The sequence below is a fragment of the Neophocaena asiaeorientalis genome, unplaced genomic scaffold (assembly GCF_003031525.2).
Source record: "Neophocaena asiaeorientalis asiaeorientalis breed wild unplaced genomic scaffold, Neophocaena_asiaeorientalis_V1.1 scaffold69, whole genome shotgun sequence".
NCBI classification, from domain to species: Eukaryota; Metazoa; Chordata; class Mammalia; order Artiodactyla; family Phocoenidae; genus Neophocaena; species Neophocaena asiaeorientalis.
The window spans coordinates 3,469,430-3,493,162 of record NW_020174373.1 but is presented as its reverse complement, the minus strand read 5'-3'; the positions used below and the strand labels follow the sequence as shown (position 1 = coordinate 3,493,162).

General features: G+C 48.3%; 1 protein-coding gene across 1 annotated transcript in view; it reads left to right on the top strand.

Annotated features, from left to right (window-relative positions):
- The window catches only part of PUDP (pseudouridine 5'-phosphatase), a 41,491-nt gene extending 18,943 nt beyond the window's left edge, over positions 1–22,548 (top strand). The window contains exons 3-4 of the mRNA XM_024756303.1: positions 2,611–2,840; positions 21,165–22,548. Coding sequence (XP_024612071.1) covers positions 2,611–2,840; positions 21,165–21,341 — 407 coding nt within the window. The 3' untranslated portion in view covers positions 21,342–22,548. The remainder of the gene's footprint in view (positions 1–2,610; positions 2,841–21,164) is intronic.
- The last annotated feature ends 1,185 nt before the right edge of the window (positions 22,549–23,733 follow it).

The following is a 23,733-nucleotide window of genomic DNA, read 5'->3' as shown; positions in this document are numbered from 1 at the left end:
CAGGTCTGTAGTTTTCTTGTGTGACTTTTGTCCAGCTTTGGTATCAGGAAAGTGCTGGCCTCATAAAATGAGTTGGGAAGCGAGCGTTCCCTCCAATTTCTTGCGGTTTCTTTATTTCTTCTTTCTTTCTGAGATGCTTGCTAAATTCACCAGTGAGGCCATCCAATCCTAGATTTGGGAAGGTTCTTGACTACGGATTCAATTTCTTTAATAGACCTAGGGCTAGTTAGGTTATTAGCGTCTTCTTGAGTGAGCTTTCTAGCTTTCAAAGAATGTGTCCATTTTATCTAAGTTAGCAAATTTATTGACATGAAGTTGCTTGTCATATTTTGTGTATCCTTTTTAATGATTTTAAGGACCTGTAGTGCTGTCCCTCTTTCACTGTGATAAACTTGGATTTTTTTTTTTTTTCCCTTGATCAGTCTAGCTAAGAGCCCACCAATTAAATTGATCTTTTTAAAGGACTAGGTTTTGGTTTAATCAGTTTTCTACTTTCTCTTTTCTGTTTTGAGTTTATTATTTTTTTCTTTTCTCTTTACTTTCTTAAGATAAAATCTTAGATTGTAGATCTTCTTTTCTTTCTTCCAGTTTTTGATTTTTCAAATACCATTCCTCTTTTAATTCTCCTATGGTCAGGGAAATTACTTTGTATGATTTCAGTTACTTAAACATTTTTGAGACTTGTTCTTTGGCTCATAGTGTATTCTGTCTTGTTGAATGTTTTATACGCACTTGAAAATAATATGTATTCTGCTGTTGTTGGGTAAAGTGTTATATAAATGTCCATTTGGTTAAGTTGCTTGATAGTGTTTTTGAAGTCAGCAGTACCATACTTATCTTCTGTCTACTTGTTTTGTCAATTACTGAGAGAGGAATTTCAAACATCTTTCTCCTTTCTGTGCTTTGAGTTTTTGCTTTACCTATTTTGAAGGTCTGTTATTTGGTGCATACACATTTAGAATTGCTATATCTTCTTGATGAATTGACCTATTTGTCATTACAAAACATCCCTAGTTATCCCTGTTAACCGTCATTCGTTGTTCTAAAGTCCACTTGTCTTTTGTTAGTACAGCTACACTGACTCTTGATGGGTAGTGACATAATACATAGTTTTCAATCCTTTTTTTTGTTAAGATTTTTTTAATGTGGACCATTTTTAAAGTCTTTATTGAATTTGTTACAATATTGCTTCTGTTTTATGTTTTGGTTTTTTGGCCACGAGGCATGTGGGATCTTAGCTCCCCAATCAGGGATCCAACCCGAACCCCCTGCACTGTAGGGTGAAATCTTAACCACTGGACCGCCAGGGAGGTCCTTCAATCCTTTTAGTTTTAACCTATCTGAGTATTTATCTTTAAAGTAAGATTCTTGCAGACAGCGTGTATTTGGGTCTCACTTTTATTTTTGTTTGTTTTTCCATTCTGACAGTCCCTGACTTGGGTGTAATTATATTTACCAAGCTGTTATGTGAGGTCAGTATCTGCTGATATCCGTCATCTCTTCCATATTTGTGTTCATTTCTATTGATTGCCTTTTTCTCCTGGTTATGGGTTGTATTTCCTCCTTTGCAAGCATGGTAATTTTGATTGGATGTCGGACACTGACTTTTACATCCATCCAAGTGCTAGATTTTGCTGATTTAGTTGTCTTGGCGTGGAGTTGAGGGCCACATTTTCCTCTGAGCAGCTCATAGGACTGTTTCTCTGAAGGATCACAGTATCTGTTGCCTTTCTGAATGGGTTCAGGTATCGAAAAACGTGTCAATCTTTTCTGTAGCAATTGAGAAACTAGGGATATCGCCTTACGTACTGACTGAAACAGCCGCGATTATCTGATTATTTAAGATACCATTTTAGATAAACCTTTGTGTGGATTTAGACATTACTGTTGTAATCGGGTGTGTTGAAGGTGGAAAGTACTGTCATTTTTGTCACATTTCTTATAACTGGCGGCCTCTTAATTGGCTCCAAGGATAATACATTAGCCTACGCGTTTCCTGGACTTAACCACCACCGTTGGTAGGAACGTGGAAGCGTGTCTTTCACGTGGCGTGTTGTTGTTATCGTTCACTGCGTTAAGCAGAGCCTTTTCACTGTCTGACCCCTTGGTAGGTGGTCCTGCAGCTTTGCTTCAGCAGCGACCTTTCCCTTCAGCCTCTGATGGGGGCCGGTTCAGGGTCCAGCAGTGTGAGGAATGCTGAATTGCTTTCTGTACAATACAGAGTTTCCTCAGAAAACACCAAAAGCATAGTCCTTGTGTATTCGTTGCTTTAAAACAAAACAAAACGAAGCCCTGTGTACTCAGTGCAGAGGCCCTTCCCTGGGTTGGCTCTGATAGGATTGACGAACACAGCAGCAGCATCACGGTACCGTCACCTCTGTTACTTTGGGAGGTGCTAGCGCTGAGCCCTGAATCGCTCTCTGACGTTTCTGTTGCGTGGGGATGCCCCAGTGCTGACGACCCCTGTCAGGACAGTGTGAGCTCACACGATGTCTGGGCAGAGGCAGCAGAGCCAGGGCGGCAGAGCTGGCGCAGTGTCCCTGGAGGCCTGCGCCCGGTACCTCTGCTCCCCATCATCACTGACGCCCCGCCCCCCCGCCCCGCCCCCAGGTGTGGAGAAGCTGATCCACCACCTGCGGAAGCACGGCGTGCCCTGTGCCGTGGCCACCAGCTCAGGGACTGCATCCTTCCAGATGAAGACCAGCAGACACGAGAGCTTCTTCAGCTTGTTCCATCACGTCGTCCTCGGCGATGACCCCGAAGTGAGGAGTGGGAAGCCGGAGCCAGACATCTTCCTGGCGTGCGCCCGCAGGTTTTCTCCCGCCGCTCCCGTGGAGCAGGTAAGCGGCAGCGGGCGTGCAGGTTACGCCGTGCGCAGGCGCAGGGTCTCTGTGTCCACGTGGACAGCTGCTGCGCGGCACTCCCGAGGACTCAAGGAGAGGGCAGTGGGGTCACCGGGTGGAAGGTGCGTGGGGAGATCCCTTCGTTTTGTGGCTGAGTGCAGCCACCCCAAGTCACCTGGCCAGTGAGTCCCGGCCAGAATTGTCTGGGGTGCCCGAATGTAAGAAAGCCTAGGCTTCGCAGAGCACTGCCTGACGGGCACTTTGCAGGGAAGGTGGGCCTTCAGTGATGCATGGCGGCGGTGTCCTTATTTGTAACGAGCAGCCTTGGACACACACGTTCCCTGCAGTTCAGCAATTCAGACGTAAGTCGGCAACGCTCACCACCCCTCCCCCCAAACGCTTCTCAGTTTCTCCCCTGCCAGGGGGCCGCAGGCGGAGCTCTGTCCTGCCTCTGTGGGCTGCTTCCTTATGCTGGTCCGTGCTGGAGCTGGGGAGGTGGTGTCTGAGCCCAGGAAGAGTGCTGAGAGTGTGCGACAGGGCTTGTTCGCTTCTGCTGAGTCTCTGCGCGGCTCATGGGGGCTGGTGAGACGGAGGAGGGGGAAGAAGCCTCAGCCACCTGCAGAGGCAAATTCCAGAACACCTGGGGCTTCTCGAGAGCGGTTGCTGCTGGTGACCCACGTGTGTCCACAGCAGGCGGGGCGTCCCTCGGGGTGACGGTGCTCCTGCCTGGTCCCTGCATCCAAGGGTGCCGTGCTTCGTGGGGCACGGGTGCAGGGAAGAGCCTTTCTGTGAGAGATCTTCTCACCGTCTGCCTGTCACTAACGCGGCCTTTGCCACACTAACCACGAGCGCAGGGAAGGTTACTCAGAAGCCTGCCTCCCGATGTAGCTGACAGTGGCAAACATTGTTGAGTGATGTGTTTTTTGGGCCCGGGGCCTAACTGACTACACTGAACCTGTAAGGGCCGTCGAACTGTGTAACCCCTCGGGCTTCCTCTGATTCTCAGACGCCTGCTGGGCGTCCCACGATTCAGCGCACTTCTGACGCTAAGGACCTGGAGTCAGCGCCGACCCCCGGGTTGGGGGCTCAGCCCCCGAGACTGCCCCTGCTGCGGAAGCCAGCCTCCGACGAGGTACCCAGGCCCCTCGTGCTTCTCCCATCCGGCCACAGACGTGGGTTCCCACACAGCCCCCTTCCCGGTTGTTATAATTCACTAGAATGACTCACCGAACTTCGGAACACGCGACTTGCGTTCACTGGTCTAGTTTAGGAGTACAGCTCAGGAGCAGCCCGGTGGAAGAGCTGCTTAGCCTAAGGTCTGGGTGCCAGGGTGCTGGCGCTTCCATGCCCTCTCTGGGCACGCCACCCTCCCAGCACCCCCTTGTGTTCAGAAGCTCCAAGAACCTTAGGGCTTTCTGTGGAGGCTCCATTACCTGGCACTGCTGGTTAAACCATGGGCCTTTGTTGATTGCATCGCCGGGCCTGCAGGTTGGGGTGGGGTGCAAGCTGCAGCGCTGTAATCCTGCCTGGTCTTTCTGTCCACCAGCCCCCATCCCGAAGGCATCTGGGGCCCAGGACTGTCACTCATTAGTATAAGCTGATGTGCTTGAAAGGAGATTATTACAAATAATGAAAAATGTTCTGATTGCCCAGGAAATGCCAAGGGTTTTAGGAGCTCTGTACTGGAAACCAGGGGCAAAGGCCAAATATATATATTTTTTATTACGCGACAGCCAGAAGAATCATTGCATGTCATTGAGCAATGGCGGCAGTGCGTTCCTCGCAGTACAAGTAAGCGGACGGATTCAACTCAGCAGTTGCATGACCAGGGTGGAGCCTGTGATGGCCCAGCCACTAAGCCACAGAGTCAAAGATGAGGCCTCAGGGCTGGTGGGACGGGTCCTGCCTGCAGTGTGGTTCTGCTTCTTACATCAGAACATCTTTGTGTCCACGTGTTTGCCATCCTACGACAGATTCCATACAAATGCGTTCTCCTTCCCTAAGAACTTCTTAAAGAATTTCCCATCCCTTCAGGTGATAAAACCCTCCTCCTAGAAGGGCCATCTTCTTTGTGTGGTGCAGGTAGAGTGAGGTACCACCCTGAGCAGACTGGTTCCAGAGCAGCTCAGAGTTAGGAGCGCCTGCTTGTAGCCGTCTTCGCAGCTGAGAAGATGAGATGCTGACCCGTCGTGTCCTCCTTCGTTTGGCTGTTCAGGGAGGAGGGTGCTGCCTTTCTTTCTACTCCAGGCAGTCCTTCCTTTGCCGGGCACCCTATTCATGGAAACATGGCGTTGCCAGGTTTTCAAGTGTGTGTGCGAACCAAGTTTATGGGGAGACCACACGCCGGCTTTGCATGAGGCCAGTTGCAAAGCAGCTGCGGGAGAGGAGGGCACGACTGTGCGGCTCCAGTCTATACGGGCGGGAGTTCCCCTTGGTGAGACGCCGAGGCGCCGAGGCAGAGCTCGGACATCCCTGTTGCCCACGGTGACAGTGTTCTAGGCACATCAAAGGAAAATAAGCACGTGCGTATCTGAGGAGTAGTCTCGCTCCTAGAAGTGCTCTCCACCAGTTACCCTTGTTAGTCACCCACACTTATTGACGCAGCTGTTTGTCTTGCAGAAATGAAACCTGTCTTGTCCTGCTTCCTAGGCAGATACAGTTAAGGTGTTTGGGTTTTCCTCAGATGTGCCTGTTGTAGGAGGAAAGGACAGTGTTGATCGGCTCCTGGTTGTGGAGGCCCACCGCCCGTTTTGTACTTGCATTTGTCTTCCAGATTCAGGAAGCAGTTGCAGAGAGGCTCATGGAAGCATGAGACTGCTCTTAGGTCGTGTCCTGCCGCTTCCTCTTTGACGCAGTGCAGGCACCAGCACGTAGGGGTGACGAGCCTCGGAGTTGAAGGGCATTTCATGCAGTTATCAAATCCCTAGAGAGAGTCACAGTTGCCGTCGGGAATTACGATTCTGTGCGTGTCAGCAAATTAATCTGGTACAGTAGTACTAATAGGACTGTAGTAAAGCACAAGTAGCATAAAAGGGGGAATTTATGTTGTCACGTTAGTCACTTTTACTAGGAGAAAATGCCTAACAGAGCTGGCATTCAGCACGTGTTCATTGCAAATGTCCTAAGTTATTTATGTATCATTCTTTTGTGCTTAAGATATGCAAAAATACGGTGCCATCTTCAAAAGTCACTTTAACCCATCTTCATGCTCAGGCGTACTCACTGAATACTTGTTGTATGCCAAGGGGGGACCTGGCATACGGGAGCCCCCACTGAATCCCAGGGGCCCCGCAGGGCAGAGGTTATCATTGCCCCAGCTTTCACAGCACCTGGGCTTCTGGAGGCTTGCAGACAGGAGCGACGGTGCTCAGAGTCCGGGGCAGGTTGAGGGAACAAGTCGGGAGTCACCCCAGCCCCCCGGGTGTGTGTGCTCTGCCACTTCAGTGCCTCGCCGCAAAAATGCACGTCTTTGTTGCAAAATAAAAATGCCATCATTTACACAGGATTGCTTGTGTTGATATTTACTACTACATTACAAGTAAAACCTGAAATCAGTTTTTAAAAGCATGGCAATCACTACTTTGGATACATATTTTTCTTGTTAATGTTCACAGCTGAATTTCAGGATTTTTTTTAATGAACAATTATTTCTTTTTTTAAAGAATCACGGTCATTTTATTTATTTATTTTGGCTGCCCCGGGTCTTAGTTGCAGCACGTGGGATCTCTAAGGTGTGGCGTGCGGACTCTTAGTTGCGGCACACAGACTTCTTAGTTGCAGCTTGTGAACTCTTAGTTGTGGCACGCATGCAGGATCTAGTTCCCCCGACCAGGGATCGAACCCGGAACCCCCTGCATTGGGAACGCGGAGTCGTACTCACTGGACCACCAGGGAAGTCCCCAGAGTTTTCTTTTGAATTACTTTTTTGTGTTGTTTTGAAGAAAGTCTCGCACATTAAGCCTTTATATACCTAGAGAGTTAAAAAATGGCAAATGTATTTTAACTTGAGTTCTGATTAACTCTACAATGTCTTCATCATATAACACTCAGACCATTTCTTCAATTACAGAAGTCATCACCTGAGTTGACTTTTCAATATGTGAAATGGCAATTAATATATTTTACATAATCTCTTGACAAAGAAACACGTTAATTTAAAAATCATTCTCTGTATCTCTTTTTATTGTGTATTGTCTGTATGGCCAAAGTCTGCAGACAGGTGTAGGCTGTCAGGTGTTACTGCTGGAAGAGCTACTTCACCTCCCAGAATAATGGGAATCAAGTGGGTGCGTTGCTTCTGGCAGATTGAAAGTTAACAGGACTTCCCTGGTGGTGCAGTGGCTAAGAATCCGCCTGCCAGTGCAGGGGACGCAGATCCGAGCCCTGGTCCGGGAAGATCCCATATGCTGCGGAGCAGCTAAGCCCGTGCGCCACAACTACTCAGCCTGCACTCTAGAGCCCGCGAGCCACAACTGCTGAGCCCCCGAGCCACAGCTGCTGAAGCCCGCGTGCCTAGAGCCTGTGCTCCGCAACAAGAGAAGCCACTGCACTGAAAAGGCCACACACCACAACGAAGAGTAGCCCCCGCTCGCCAACAACTAGAGAAAGCCTGCATGCAGCAACGAAGACCCAAAGCAGCCAAATAAACAAATAAATAAATAAATACATAAAATTAAAAAAAAAAAAGAAAAGAAAGTTAAAACTTGGCGGCCAGATGAGATGAGCTGCGCTTCTGTCTTTGGGGGATTGCATACTCTTTAGTCAGTGTCTCACTTCTGAACACCCCATTAGGGGCATAGTGGTGCTTGAGTTTCTCCTGGCGGTGTGGAGAGTCACCGGGCCATAGTCAGCCACCTTCGGGGCCTCAGGGAGACTGCACATCCCTGGCCATTGCTGCCCAGGCCTCATGCCCGTCTTCTCCTGTCACCCAGAACCACTGAGGAAAATACGGAGGCCTCTGGTCACTGGTCTTGGTATTATTTCACGTCTCTTGCAACCTGATGTACCAGGCCCTCCCTTATTTCATTAAAAAAAAAAAAAAGATCTCAACTATTCCTTTCATAACTCCTCCCATTACACATCTTTTCTTTCATCCAGCCTGCCTTTGCTTGGTATCCCTACTGACTTTCTGTGGACTAGGTTGCTTGCTTTCTGAAATTCCATTGTCGAGGGGGGAAAAAACGTTTTCTGTACCCTCTTAGGTTTTGTGGTTGGGGGCCTGTAAATTAAACGGACAGAAGACATTAACAAGAGAAAATACAGATTTCTATTTGTGTAAGCATGAGGCAGTTCCCAGAAAAATACGACTCAAGGAGGCAGTGAGTACCTGGGGCTTATATACCATCTTAATAGGGGTTGGGGAGAGACAGAGCGGCGCTTCTGGTAGAAGAGACAACTTTTAGGAAACATGAATGGGCTCTTAGGAGAACAGGTGCGAGACGTGGTAGTTGCATGACGATGTCTGTTTACACAGTTTCTTATCCAGGCTCTGACCTGTGCAGACTTCTCTTCAGCCATAAAAGTCAGCCTTCCCGGGTTGTAAAACTCCTGGGGAGGGGATTTATGGCAGTTGAATTCTTTAGGGAGGCTCTGCTTTTAGGAAGATAAGGAGAATTTAGAAAAAGCCTCGCCCTGCAGCTGTTGATTCTCCCATGTCTTCAGCTCAGAATAATCCTTGAGCTCCCGTGGCATGTTCTGGGCCCCCTTCACCACCGAGCGGTCCCTGTTTTTTTCCCCAACTACCCATCGTCACTTTCTTGCTTCTTCCTGTGAATATTCAGCCTCTGGTTGGCCAGCGGTAAGGCCTCTGCTTGCCAAGCTGCCTGGCCTCTGCATTTCTGAATGACCTCAAGTCCTGCCTTCACCCCAAGCAGTTTCATCTCCCACGGGGCCTCAGGGAGTCCTGCTTTCCAGGAGCCCTTGGTCTGGCTCCCACCTGAGCCAGCTGGTCCCATGCCAGCCCCAGGGACCCCCCCGCCCCCCACCCCAGACCGCACCAGGAGCTGTGATCCCTGTGTTGCACCACGTGTTTTCTCTGTTCTTTGTGTGTTTGTACGTGTGGTTGTGCAGTCTTCACATATCGGCATTCCGAAAGAATGATGGTTCTCATTAGGCCCTCGTAACAGCATGTACATATAACCCATCTATTTTAAGCCACCATCACAGATGAAAATTTGACAGGGCTCCAGACACTGAGAAGGATGAGTTGTATCTTGGATTTGTGAAAAATTAAATAGTCGTGCCCACAGGTAACCTTCATAGACACACAGAGTTCTGCTAGGGTCGGGGAGCAATGACTCAACTGCCAGGGCTAAGAAGAACGTCTTCCTCCGTTCCCAGCTTTGCCTTTGTAAAGCTGTAAACCGCGTGTGTGCTCGTGTCATTAGCTCTGATTCTGTGTCGCTCTGCCTGGCTCCTGACAGCGCCCCTTTGCCCGGCCGCTTCCTCCCTCTCTGGTGACCCCGGGGCTCCTTCGTAGCTTCCCCTTCTGTGTTACTAGCCTGTCATCAGCGGGGAAGGGGGGTTGCTGTATTGGGGTAAAAAAAGTCTGTCTGCAAAGGCTTCTTAGGCAGCGACAATGAACAAGATACCTCAGAAACACTGGATTACTCGTATGCTAGCTTAAACAAATTCTGAGTTAATAGTCCCCAGTAATTTCCACGGACGGCATCTGACAGATTCAAGGGTGATCTTCTGTTTTTTTTTAGAGGGCGTCCCCAGTGGCTACATCCCCGGCACTTTGTTTGTTTAAACTAGGGTGACTGAGTGCTCGCCATCGGCCAGATCCTGTGCAGTGCTAGCTCTGAATCTCCGTGTTCCAGGGACCCACCTAATCCCAGTCCAGTGGGGATGACTGGTTCCCCCTTGTTTAAGTCCAGACTTGGCAACAGCTTGTCCTAAATGCTGGCAAGAGGATCCAGATCTCTTTGAGGGATGCTGGGGGTCTTGGACCAGTTCTTCAAAGCTCTCCTAATTCTAAGAGTCTTGGGCGTAAACTGGATGAAGATGGAATCCCTCCCTGTTTTCTAAAACACAGCAGCATCGGTCCCCAGGTGAATGCACAAGGAACGGGGATGTGAATTCTGCACAAGTAAAGAAGACTGGCCACTGGGTTGGGAGTTTCTTGCCAGGGTCCTTTCTGTGGACCATCAGCAAATTAGAGCATGGTTTGTTTTATTAGCCGAAGGCCTCTTAGCACAATCAGAGGGTGTGCTGGTTGTATACTGTATTATTCTCTCCACAGTTAGCCAGGTGAATTTTGTGAATTTTAAATGTGACTTTTGGTGCTTAACATTGGACCAGTTGCCCATGTTCCTTTCCACCTCTGCCCTAACAAATGACCACAAGCTTGGGGACTTAGAACAACGCAGATTTTTATGTCACTGTTCCATAGGTTGGAATTCCGGGCCTGGCATAGCTGGGTCCTCCGCTCCAAGTCTCACAGGCATGAAACCAAGATGTTGGCTGGCTGGGCTCCTCCCAGGAGGCGCTAGGGAAGGACCATGCCCAGGCTCATCAGGTGGCTGGTGGAACCCATCTCCTTATAGGTAGGACTGGAGTCCCCGTCTCTTAGCTGGGTGTCCTGGGCTCCGCCCTCAACCCCTCGAGGTCTCGCTCTGGTCCTGACAGTGGGTCTTACATCACAGAGCCAGCACTGGTGCATCCGACCCTGCTCATGCTTGACCTCACTCCTTCTGCAGCATCTCTCCCTCTCCAGCCAGAGAAGGCGCTCTGCTTTTAGGGGCACACCTGGCTAGAGGAGCCCCCAGCCTTTCGGCCAGGACACCCTCCCTGTCTCCAGCTCCATAGCCTGAAGCCCTTCTGCAAAGTCCCCTTTACCGTGTAAGGGACCCCATTCATAGGTTCTGGGGCTTCAGGGGTGAGCATCTTTGGGGACCAGTCTGCCCACTGCAGTGCCTACTCTCAGTTCCAGTTTTCCCACTTATAAGATGGAGATAAGAATATTAGAAATGTTAGAAATGACATTTGCTGCAGGAATAAAGCTTCTCCCAGGCCCTCTGCTGCTGACTTTCTCCCTCTACGTTGTTCTTTGCTGCTTCTACATCATATTCCGTAGGGGTTCACATTCCTGATTCTTCCAGAGTCTCCGCACAGCACCTGGCTGCTGATCCACTGCCCCGTCTGCAGGTCCTGAGGTGCTCTTGGTCACCAGGAGGCTGGCGGCCACACTCACAGGCAGGCCTGGGTCCAGGCTGGACCAGGACTCACCCAGTTGGGATGACGTATCAGTGCCTGTGAGTCGGAGCTCTTCACTGCCCCTGTTCTATTAGACACTAAAATTGAGTCAGGGGCTGAAATGATTGAAGTCTATAAGAAGGTGAATGCATGGGATATGAAACATTCTCACCCCACTAATATATTCTCAAGGTAGAGGAAGAAAGCTAATACAATGCTATATTTATTGGTCCTTTACTTGACTGTTCTGCCTGCAAACACTGCTGTTGTTGCTATAGTCTGTTTTGAAGGTAAATAGTACTTGCGCTGTTTCTTTTACCAGCAGCTAAAAGCGCCAACTGCACAGGGTCCCTGGGGCACGTGTTGGGGTCCCTGGAGGACCACAGAGCGCCCCGGTCCTGAGTAGTTTTTGTGGCTCTCACCCCACCGTGCTGAGTGTCCACTGCCCAGTGTCCAAGAAGCAGAAAACCAGGGTGTGGTTCTGTGGCCACACAGGGATCCACACGATGCAGAGGGCTCGGGTCAGCTTGGACCCTTGGCTGGTAGATGCCCCACCCCCACATTGGTAAACCCCAAGAAGAGACTTGCAAACTCAGGGCTTGCTGTTTATACTTCTTGAGAACATTTCTTGGCCCACGTGGACCCAGGATGCCTTCCTGACTGCTCTGCGCCCACCTTCAGGGACCTCATGCGTCTCCACAGTGTCCGCTGCCCCTCCGGGGTGACCTGACCACGCGACCTCTTGTGCACCCTTTGCCCAGAGCTCCTTACGTCTTCACGCACTTCCGTTCCTAGTGAAATAAAAGCGTAACCCAAGTGCCAGAGCTGGCTGACGTTCAAAGTGAGCATTTGCATCATCTGATTTTATTCATTATAAGCGTTTTAAGTTAACGTTCTTATGTACAGGGAGGATTCAGACCATTCCGAGAAGACAAGGCCAAGGACTTGATTTGCACTAACGTGAATTTTGCCATGGTCAGGTGTATCTTCTTGAAGTTTTTCCCAGATGTATTCCTCAGAGCACTAATTACGGGGGACGTTCATTGGTTTTCTCTGAAAACACATTTCCACATTGGCGAAACTTCTCCATCAAACTTGAAACAATGGGTTTATCCAGGGCAGTCCTTCCGGAAACTTTTTTTATGCTGATTTTTGTATGTCACGAATCTCCAGTCCCTCATTCAATGTAAAGAATCTCCTTTTTGCAGTCGATCTCTCTGGACCGCTGCATCAAAGAACATTCTGGAAACCTCGTACCTAATGACGTCCTAGTAGACAGTTTATCTTTATTTTATTTATTTTATTTTCATTGCAGTGTAGTTGCTTTACAACGTTGTGTTGGTTTCTGCTGTACGGCAAAGTGACTCAGCTATACGTATATCCCCTCTTTTTGGGATTTCCTTCCCATTTAGGTCACCACAGAGCACTGAGTAGAGTTCCCTGTGCTATACAGTAGTTCTCATTAGTTGCCTATTTTATGCATAGTATCAGTGGTGTATATATGTCAATCCCAATCTCCCAATTCCTCCCCACCCCTCTCCCCCTTGGTATCCAATACACTTGTTCCCTACAGTCTGTGTCTCTATTTCTGCTTTGCAAATAAGATCATCTGTACCATTTTTCCAGATTCCATATATATGCATTAATATACGATATTTGTTTTTCTCTTTCTGACTTACTTCACTCTGTATGACAGTCTCTAGGTCCATCCACAACTCTGCAAATGACCCAATTTCGTTCTTTTTTATGGCCAAGTAATATTCATCGTATATATGTAGCACATCTTTTTTATGCATTCCTCTGTTGATGGATGTTTAGAAATGAACATTAATACGACTATTGAGAGATGAAGAAAAAGATCAGAAGCCTCCACTGGAACTAAGCACATCTTCACTTCCAGAAGTGCTGAATTAGCTATGGTTGTGTGTAAAAGAAAGCTTTCATGTGGTTGGTGGGCACTCAGTGGGTTCTCAGGATTCAGGCGAGTAAAGAGAGTAAGTACCAGAGAGTAAATCCTGGAGGGCCTTGCCTTCATAGGCCTGTCATCATCTGGAAACAGGTGGCTGGGCCATAAGTAACAGCTGTTCGCATCCAGAGGACTGAAGAGAGGCCTCCTGCATCGGCAGCAGTGACATGTCAACTCCCAGAACAGCGGCCTGTCCGTCCCCTTGCTTGGGAACGAAGAGTTTAACCCCCTCCAGGTCCAGTAATTACGTAGGCTTTCCCTGCGTGTGTATCGCTTCCCAAAGTAACTGTCAGCCTCTCCTGTACACGACGTTTGCAGGCGGAGTGGAAAAATCACTTAGGCAGGTCTTCAAAGGCGCCCTCTGTCCTATGGTAATTCTGTTTATGGCTTAAGCCTCTTCAGTAGCTATGCCCAAAGGCAGACAAAACGTGCTGTGCTTCTGCTCTTCTAGGCATTTGTGGAATTAGGTCATCCAAGAAACATTTATTTCCTTTCCCCAAACTGCAAGCAGTTGTGATCTAAGAAACCTCCGAGTGGTTCTTCCTCCGAGAGAGTGCTACCTGGAGATGACACACAGCTCACTGTTAGACGTATTGTAATAGCGTGCTTGGACGGCCAGAGCGCACCATCACAGGCTGGGGAGTAGAAATAGCAGCCCGCGTATCCTCGCGGTTCTGGGGGCCAGACGTCCAACAGGAGGGTTCTGGCAGGTTCTGCCTCAGGTGAGCGCAAGGGGAGGGCCAGACAGAGCAGCTTCCCCTTCCTCTTGGAAGGACCCTAACCCTCTCTGATGAGGGCGCCCTTGGGACTCATTTCACCTGAAAACCATTCTAGGGACCCTGTATCCAAATACCTTGGGTGTTAAGGTTTAACGTTTGAATCTTGCGGAAAACAATTCGGCCCGTAGTATGTATTTCGACATGGTAGCCATGCAGGGGGATAATCTTCAAGGCTGGTGTCATAGTTTAGCTCTCAACACGTGAAACTAATAGGGACCTTGAGTCAAACCTGTGTTTCACGAGTATCGTGCAGAAGGCCGAGGAAAACACTGATTTTGCCCATTTACTTGAATATGTAGAGGAGGTAGGAAGATGAAAGAAAGTATTCTGATGACCATTTAGAAACAAATAACACTTGTTTTATGAATCTTTAAAATACTCAGAGCCTTTGAGAGCCTTGCTGGGCTTTTCATTGGTTCCTGACAAAGTGGTGAACACAGAATCTGTATTGTTAAAAGAGAAAATGAGAAAAAGGTTTTTGAGCTATCTTGAAGTCCTTTGCTCAGCACTTAATTTACACGCACATACTTTAAGATGGACGACGAGAGGGCCTCGCGATGTAGCTTTCATGAATAAAATGACAGAGAATTCCTTAGGAAGCTTCCCGCCCATGCCCGCCAAGTTGTTAAATACTACATTTTTCAAAGGCTTTCCTCAAAAGGAAAAGGAATCCATTTAGTGGTGTGATTCATTCATGTATCTAGCCTGTAACTCTAGAGGATTTTTTTATGCATATGTTTATCTCAGTACTGGCTTTATTCTTTTATTTTCAGACTAAAATTAATTCAGTAAGACAGCAGCTCTGCAGTGTGCAGGGGATACTGACCTCAGCATCAGACACTTATGTAGAGACCACAGCACAGTTCAAATCTGCTTTACCTATAGATAGGTGGATGAGTGGGTGGGTGTGTAGGTAGGTAGGTAGATAGGGATGGATGGATGGGTGGATGCTTGGATGGATGGATGGTGGGTGGATGGATGGATGGATGGTGGATAGATGGATGAATGGGTGGATGGGTGGATAGATAAAAAGATGAAGAATATGAACAAAAGTAGTAATAAACAGCAAAACACATGCAAACTTCAGTCATTTTTACAACAGTACTTAAAGGTTTATTATTTAAGTAAACATGCAATGAAGTGTATACATATTTGATATCACAATATTGTGGTACTTGTTTATGGGTAATTCACTGACAAAGAACAAGAGACCAGTAAAACTTAAACCTTAGATATGAGCACTGTTAATAAAAAGTTAATCAAAAAACTTTAAGACCTCCTCAAAGTTTTCATGCCTCATAGTGTGAAAATTGAACTTGCTACTCTAAAATTAATGTATGGAATCAAATCTACTGCCAAAAGTGATATAATGGAAGTTTCAACTTAAAAGTAGTGGTTTAGTTGAAAACTGTTTTAGTGCTTAGATTTGGATTATCCATGGCTTTATATATAGTGAAAAATCATGGATGCTGCTTTAGGGGGTACTTAAACTTGCATACACGTAATGCCAGGCCCTGAGAGGCTTCAGAGTGAACCAGAGTGACTTCATGTCAAAGTTTGTGTGTTACTGAGCAAAAGGAAAAGCTTCCTTCCCTAGAGACGATGTAATCACATGGAAAAAGTTCACTAGTTCCAGAAAAGTGTACCACTTAAAATGTACACTTGTACTTGTTTGAAATGTAAAATTAGTTATCAGGTGTCATCTCAGGTGGGTCTGCACCTGAAGGGAATAGGTGCATGGGATTGAAGATGAGTCCCTGTTGGCCTGAGCTGATGAGGAAAAGCACGGTGAGGGCCATAACTCCGAACGTGTGGGAACCCAGTGTATAAACCCTCCCTTGGAAGTAAGGGGAGGGGGCCCCAGGCCATCTGATGACACACCTAGCAGACGGGTCCAACATTGCTTCTGGGGCTGCAGCTCACCTGGCCCCGCTGCTGCCTTACCTGGTTCCCCTTCTGCCCCCCACTGTCGCTGAAGCTCCATCCCTCCTGGGCCGTCTGCTCATCTCAGAGAAATGCGAGGCTGTCTCGGGCCCCTCCTTGTCTCCCCTTTTCCCTCCTCCTGGTTGCAACTCCACACCCAGCCCCCCCGTGCGCTCACACCCAGCCCCCCTCTGCTCACACCCAGCCCCCCTCCGCTCACACCCAGCCCCCCTCCCCTCACACCCAGCCCCCCTCCACTCACACCCAGCCCCACTCCGCTCACACCCAGCCCCACTCCGCTCACCCACGACATAGGCAGGCCCCTCATCTCTCTGCCAGACCCTCCCACAGTGGACTCAAACCCAGGCTGTCACAAAGCAAGCTCTCTTTCCCTCCACCAAAACGGCAGTCCCAGTGCCCTCCGCATCAGAAAGGTCGGACTCTCCTTTGCGTCAACGTCCAGGGCATTGTCCATCAAACTCCCTGTTGCCTTTGAAGGATCTCCCTAATCCCGTCCACCTCCCTGCATTCTCTCCGCCACCGTCAGACAAAGGTTCAGTTCTGTGCAATTCCATAGTTACCACATGAGCCATCTTAGTTCCCTGATGCTCCTGTTGGAAGTACCTCCTAGCTACCCCGTCCCCAGCCCGTGGTTCAGACGAGCAGCGTGGGCGAAGGTCGCGGACGTGGGCCGCCTTACAGGGCGCTCCTGAGTCTGAGCACCTTCAGAGAAGTGGGTTCGGCACCTCTGTGAGCTATAAGCCCCTGAAATACTTCCCTTCACCCACCTGGTGGTTGGAAATGTCATTCTTTCTAAATTAAACCCCTCAAGCTACAGTTTAATTAAGCTCATCTGCTCTCCTGGAGATGGAATTCAGATATATTTTAGCTTTCAGCTTGGTAAAGTGAAAAAGAACACTGGATTCTGGAGACCCGGGCACAGTTCCCAAATTCTGTCACCTGCCTGCTCGTGTGACCTTCAGCTCACCTCTGAGCTTCCCAGGCTCAGATCCCTCAGCCATGACAGTGACAGGAGAGGGCTGGGCTGGCCGCTGCCCTCGAGGGTGACACTCTGCGGCCCCTGTGTTGCTTTGAGTCCCGACCAGGGCGCTTCCGCCACCTCCGCGAATTCAGCAGGCGGTCTTCATGTACTCACTCCCGGCCCGGCACCGTGAGAGGGCGCCTTCCCTGCAGCCCTGCCTGCTTACAGCCAAGCACAAGCTGTGAGAAGAGTACTCCTGACCGGCAGCTTCCTTGAAGTACTGGAAGTGTGTCCTGGGGTACCTGCTATGTGTGCTGTGCCCAAAACTCACACCACTGGTGAAACGATTGCATCCACACCCGTCCACAGAATCTTGGGCCGAGGGCCGAGGTGCAGGTGGGCGAGGGAAGCAGGCGTTCTACTCCCCTGGCCTCTGTACCTGCTGCAGCCCCTGCAGAGCCTTTCTTACAGGGACATTTCTTCGGCAGACACCAAAGTACACATCTCCAGTCACACTTTACAAGTAGGTGTGAGCGAGTTAAGGTTAGGTGCAACCAGTCAGTTCTGGGTGGGAAGGGCTGGTCTGGTCACTGAGGGAACAATGAAGTGTTGAAAAGGAAGAAGAGAGACAAAGGCTCTGTTAGCCACATGTGGCCTTTAGAAACTGCCCGGACATATTTTGGTACTTGCCGGGAAAACATACTTCCTCCTTTTTGTTTGTGTAAGGTGTGAGCTGTATTGCTTTAGCTTATGTCTTTCAGTGGTGTTATGATTCAGTGGTTTTATGACTGTTAAGTCCTGTTATGAACAGGCATAGTCTTTCCAGGTAACTTTCAAAGGTTTATTCTTTGGTTTCAGTAGAGAGACAAGCCGTGCGGTGACTATTCATACAGTGTCCACGATTCTAGGCTCTGGGTAACTTTCCCTACGAGTGGTCCTCAGAAGGCCATTAGGTCTTAGGAATCAGGGCACAGCATAAGGAGCACATAAAAACCTTTTGAGGCATTTCCACAGGTGCTCCAAAATCTAGTTGTTCTGCTTTGTATTTCTGCTCCTTTTAAGAAGGAGGGGAAGCCCTACGATTCCCGGTGCTGTCCGTGTGCTGCCAGGGCTGGGGTCGGCCACCTGGACCCATCGCTGGTGCTGTCCTCTGCAGGATCCGCGTCGTGTGTGTGGTTCCTGCCCTGCATTTGGCTGCTCTATTCAGCTTGTGTGAGGAGGGCAAGGCCGGGGCAGAGGGACCGAGGGGTCCAGTTTCCTGTGTCATACACCCTCCAATGCACTGGCTGATTCCGATACCAAACGCAGGCGTGTGTGCCCGATGACGCACACTGAGGCCAAACAGCACTCAGACTTTGGAGTCTGGAGCAGAGAAAGGTTTACCGCAGTGCCTGGCAAGCAGACGGTGGCTCATGCCCCCCAAAACTCCAGACTCCCCCAAGAGTTTCAGCAAAGCATTTTGAGAGGCAAGTTGAAGAAGCAGCGTGGATAGTCGCTGCAAACTTCTTGGTGCCAGAATCCTTTGTTCTTGCAACTGTCCACATAGGTCCGGTCACGGTGTTCATGTAAACCTCCAGTAAGACAAATGGTATTCTTTGTTCTGCAACTTTTTATCTCTACCTGAATGGGAAGGTGTTACACCTTTAAAGGTCAGAGCCTTGAGAATGGGCTCTCCTGTGTATTTCAGGCTACAGGCAACATTCTTAACTGGAAGCTAAAGCAATAGCGTACAAAGGCTAAAGTTAAAGAAGCAGATCCAATATGGAGTCGTATTTGTTCTTCCCTATCACAGTCTGCTTTTAAAAACGTCAAGTTCTCTTTTAACTTCTCCGCACTTCTCGGATTCTTGTTGACCCACGGGAAGGGTCCAGCTGGCGCTCGTGGAAGGCGTTTGTTGGCCACAGGAGAGGAGGCAAAGGAAAGGAACTTTAGGAGCTCCTGACACAATGTATACAATCAGGGTTTCTGCTATTCTTCCAACCGTATTTACAACACAGACTACAATCGCTTTTGACCTTTCAGAACAGTCGGCATCAAGAGGCTGTGTGCAAACTCCCCGTCCTGTCTGCCGGGCTTTGCCCTGAGTCCTTTCGAGCGCCCAGCCTTACTTATCTGCCTGGACACACTTCCAACGGCCCTCCTGCTGCACAAGCCTCACACATCCCTCCTCCCTGTCGTCCTTCAGGCTGGCCTCCCTGGCGCCTGCCACCCTTCACTCTGCCGCATGTGTCCTAAACATCGCGTTTCACGTCTCCATGCTGCGTTGGGGTGATTCATTCCAGAATTAGGTGGGGACAAAGGATAAATTGGAAACAGAAACCAATAAACGGTGCGCCCCTGCAGAGAGAGTGAAACCTTCAGAAACAGGGTGTGTCAGTGACGCCGCCTGTATTAGCCATAAGTACCTGTGGAGCTTTTCCCGATCACGCCACCGTTCCTCCTTTTATTTCCTGGAGCTTAAACGGCATGTGGACAGAGCATGTGGACATTCATCTGTATTTCCTGGAGCTTAAAGGGCATGCGGGTGAGCTGTCAGGTGTGAATGGGCTGGCCACTGTTCTCAGATGAGGACGGGTGTCTTGGGCCCCTGTTCTGCTCAGTGCCACGGTTTCTGATCCACCACCTTTTCTTCACACCTGCCCACATGCTCCTTGCAAGGAGCCTCCCACAAATACAAAAAGCTGTTTTCACGACTGGAGCCAAGCACCGTTACGCCAAGGAATCAACAAAATCTCTTCCTCCGCTCCACTGAAAGCTCACAGGCGGCCTGCACAAAGCCTAAAAATCTCACGTATTTAAAGAACAACATGTCAGCAGGTGACATTTAAGTGCCTGTCCATGGTCCCAGGTAAAACAACAGGGACGTTTAGAATACGGTCAGGTCATAACTTTAAAAAGTCAGGGACAGAAACGTCACCAGCAGGAACTCTCTGAATGAGATAACTAAGAAACGGCACCTCGGCGTCCTAAGCGGAGTCATTCCCCCCTGAGCGGGAAACCGTCTTCTCTCGGTAGAGGCAGAGAGCTTGAAACAAGACAGGGGGCCGCAGGAAGCCTGACAGGAAGGCAGTGGGACTGGGTGTTCCGTGTGCCCAGGACCGTCCAGTTCAGCGCTGTGTCCCGGGCATCAGCCTGCTCTCTGTGGTGCCTAGTGCTGGCTTGTTGTCGTGACGAGTAGTAATTCACTCAGTCCTCACCTCAGCCCTGGGGGGAGTCAGCTCATAAAGGACTCAGCCTCCAGGAGAAAGGGAAGGAGGGAGGGAAAGAAAAAAAGTCAGTGAACCTGTTCCAGAGCAGACCAGCAGTAAGAGCGTGAGAGCGTGTGTATGTGTTTGTGTGTGTTGTGCGTTTTCCACTGACTTAAAGACATCGGAGGATGCAGACCTTCTAGTGTCAGGCTGCACCTGGCAGCTGGTGCCCAGGAGCTGTTTCCAGGTCACCAGCACATGCGGCTGGGACCGCAGCGACCTATGAAGTGGGGTTGGGGGCAGTCGTTGTGATCAATGGCAGGGGGGCCGGGGGCTGGGAAGACGTGAGGGGGAGACTGTACTGTCAGAGTCCAACCTGGGCCACCCCCGGGCATCCTCGGGCACTCGTGGAGAAGAAGGGGCACAGGAGAGCATCTCAGAGGTGCCGGGAGGAGCCCTCTTTATACATGTCCAGCCCCTACAGAATCTTAATGGAAAAGACTAAAGCTGCTTTCACATTCAGTGTGGGATTCCAGGAGCCAAGGGAAACTTTCTCAGTGGGTGCTCTCCTCGGAGGGAAGGTGATAAAAAGGTGACACACCCGTTCACCGCTGGGTAGACTTCTGCCTCGCATTTGGAGCGAGTCCTGACGTGAAACTCTCAGTAGCGATGGTCACAGGATGGCATGTTGAGGAGCTTCCTGACGCGAACGGGGGCACAGACACTCCCGTTTAGTGGTGGTGTCTGAATAAGCTGAAACGGGTAGCGCACCTTGTACTCAATCTTTGTGTTTGGGAGATTTTTGGTGCTGAGTTTTTCACCAAAACATCCTAACGGTTTAATTTCCAAACTGCAGTACTTGAAACATTGCCAGCTCTGAAGTCACTTTACACCTAAAAAGCATATTTTTTCTTACTTTTCACAACTTCCTCTTATGCTCAGCATGGTCAATTATCAATTGAACAGATTCTTATGATTCAATTAAAATAAATTTGTAAACCGAGAATCCAGTCTTTCCACTCAGCTGTGCCACATTTCGGTAGCACTTTGGGGCCAAGATGGACCCCTCCCCCGTAAAGTGACGTGGTGGGACGCACTCGGGCCGCAGAAGGGCCAGCGCCCTCTCCTCCCCACAGACCATAAACCGGACAGCCTCCACTCCGTTTCTGTGTCACGCAGAACACCGAGCTGACTCAGCTGACAGTGGTGCGGGCAGTGAAAGCCCAGTCTAGACGTGTGGTTACAGAGAAGGCCGTCTCAACCCTCTCTTTCTTCCTCACCCCACAGTGCCTGGTCTTTGAAGATGCCCCCAATGGGGTGGAGGCCACCCTCGCAGCTGGGATGCAGGTGGTCATGGTTCCCGACAGAAACTTAAACCGAGACCTGACCACAAAGGCCACCCTCGTGCTGGATTCCCTGCAGGACTTCCAGCCCGAGCTGTTCGGTCTGCCACCCTACGAGTGAGAGGCTCCTGCGCCCACACGTGTGACCCACGCTGCCCAGGAGAAGGGCAGAGGAAAGCCCAGCTCCCAGACCTCCACGTGAACAGTCCTTCAGCCGGTGAAGCCTTCTCATCCCATGAGGGCCTGGCCCACACTCTCTAAAGGGTCAATGAACTGTAACGTGACAGACAGAAAGCCCAGAACACAGATGGAAATTGTCGCTTGAATAGTCATGTTTAGTATTTGAATAATTTGGGTTCATTTCTTTTTCTTCTTCGTTGTTCTCAACCCTGGCTGGAAAATGTAAAATATGTATACATATATGTATATGTTTTTATGTATATATGTGTATGTACATATTTATTATAGTTATATACATTGTGTACCGTGTCAGTCTCCTCAGTGTTTCATCTTAACATGTGCTAGCAACTAATAAAAGTGAGGTGGTAGTGGTAATTCTGTTTGGCTTGTAATCTGAGTGGGAATCTGCATGAAGGATGAGGTTTTCATAAATCATTCTCTTTATCAGCAAATGTTGACATTCCTTATGTGCCCTTGAATCTCTGTGGACCTCTACTGAGAGACTGACTGTGAACTGTATCTTCCGTTGTTTCCTTTCAGTGTGAACATAATGGTAGCCTACATCTTAGATCACGGTGCATATCCACGTTTGAGAATGTTTTCTGCCTCAGAGAAATCATTTCCTTTAAGAACATTTATTTTTTTAATGCATTCTTTGATGCAGATAGAATTGGATTTCAGAGTGCATCCTTGGTACCACCGAGAGCCGTAGCCCATTTTTGGAACAATTTATTGGACATTACACTTTGGTGATTAACTGCTTTTAGTAGGTTCACTCAGCCTTTTGTGATGGGAATATAGTGAGACGCATTGAAAATGGGAACAATACAATCACAGGGTGTTTCCACTGGTGGACACCCCACCTCTGGCCTGCCCCGGTGTTCTCTGTTATTGATTGTCCTTGAGCTAGTTTTCAATTCTGTGAGTCTTAGAAAGGTGATAGTGATGTATGTGATTGTCAGGGGGAATGATTATCTGTGCATGGTTGTCTCTGGCTGTTGACCAATTTTACATCATTTCAGCAAATTCATTTCAACATTCTTGATTGCTGTATACGTGTCTGTTCTTTGAATTCTCCTTGGAATCAGTTGTAACAACTTACTGTTCCCTCACCAGTGTGTTTAATTGAATAAAAGTTTTGACACTTACTTATTCATGTTTTATTTGTATGGGAGTATGATTTTACCTTTTTTTAAAAAAAATTATCGTCTAACAAATGTAAAACATAAATGCAAAACATACGTGATTGACTTTCTTTTCTCTTAACCCAAACAGTGCTCACATGGTAAAGTGGCATTTACATATTTAAGAAAAATTTTATTGAAATGTAGTTGATTTACAATGTTGCATTGGTTTCAGATGTACAGCAAAGTGATTTGATTATATATATATTTATTCCTTTTCAGATTCTTTTCCATTATAGGTCATTACAGATTATTGAGTATAGTTCCCTGTGCTGTCATTGTTGGTTATCTATTTTATATATAGTAGGCATTTACATATTTTAGGTGAACCATGCTGTCTTTGCGTACAGCAAAGAAAGGCTCTCAGTGAAATGGTCACGTACGTGATTCTTCCAAAATATTTGTGTTGCTGTTTTCTAATCATTAAGCCATTTTGCATGAATAAGACAAACAGGTTTAATGCCTCTTAATGATGTAGATCAGGGTCAGTTTTTCTCTAGGGTGAATGTGGTCTTAAATGTGGTGGTGGTGTTTTTGTGGTTTTAGCCAACTCTGCAGACAAACACTTTGTACTTTTTTGTACAAAAGAGGAATACGGATGTGTGGTCAAAGCCCACATATTCTTTCTTATTTTTCTACGTGAGTCTGATTGAAGCAATTGAAGCAATACAACATTTCACTGGTGTTTTTCCACTGAATAATCCATCAATTTCATAGAGGTATAATAATGAAAAGTTAGACCAGAATGACTGCTGCCAAGAAAGTTTAAAGAGTAGTTGTCTTACTTTCTTAGCTCATTTGAAGTGTGTTCCATTAGGACCTTCAGGGATTAATAGAAGTTACGCCGTTTTGTGCCCTAAGTTGCACCTTTTTGCTCATATGTTACCTGTCCTTCAGAAGGATTTTCGGTACTGATGATAGCCACCGAGAGATGACACGGTCATTCTCTTCTTCATCCCACTTAAATGAAACATGTGAACACTTTTAAGAACGTACTAATTACTACTTATTAGAGTTTTTCCACCTAATAAGTCTTCAGTTAGAGCTCAGTGATTTATAGAAAAGAGAAAAGGTCTGGAAGACACCCACATAACGCTTAAGACAATTGACTTACTAAGAAATAGGAATTACTTCTGCTCTGCCACGGTA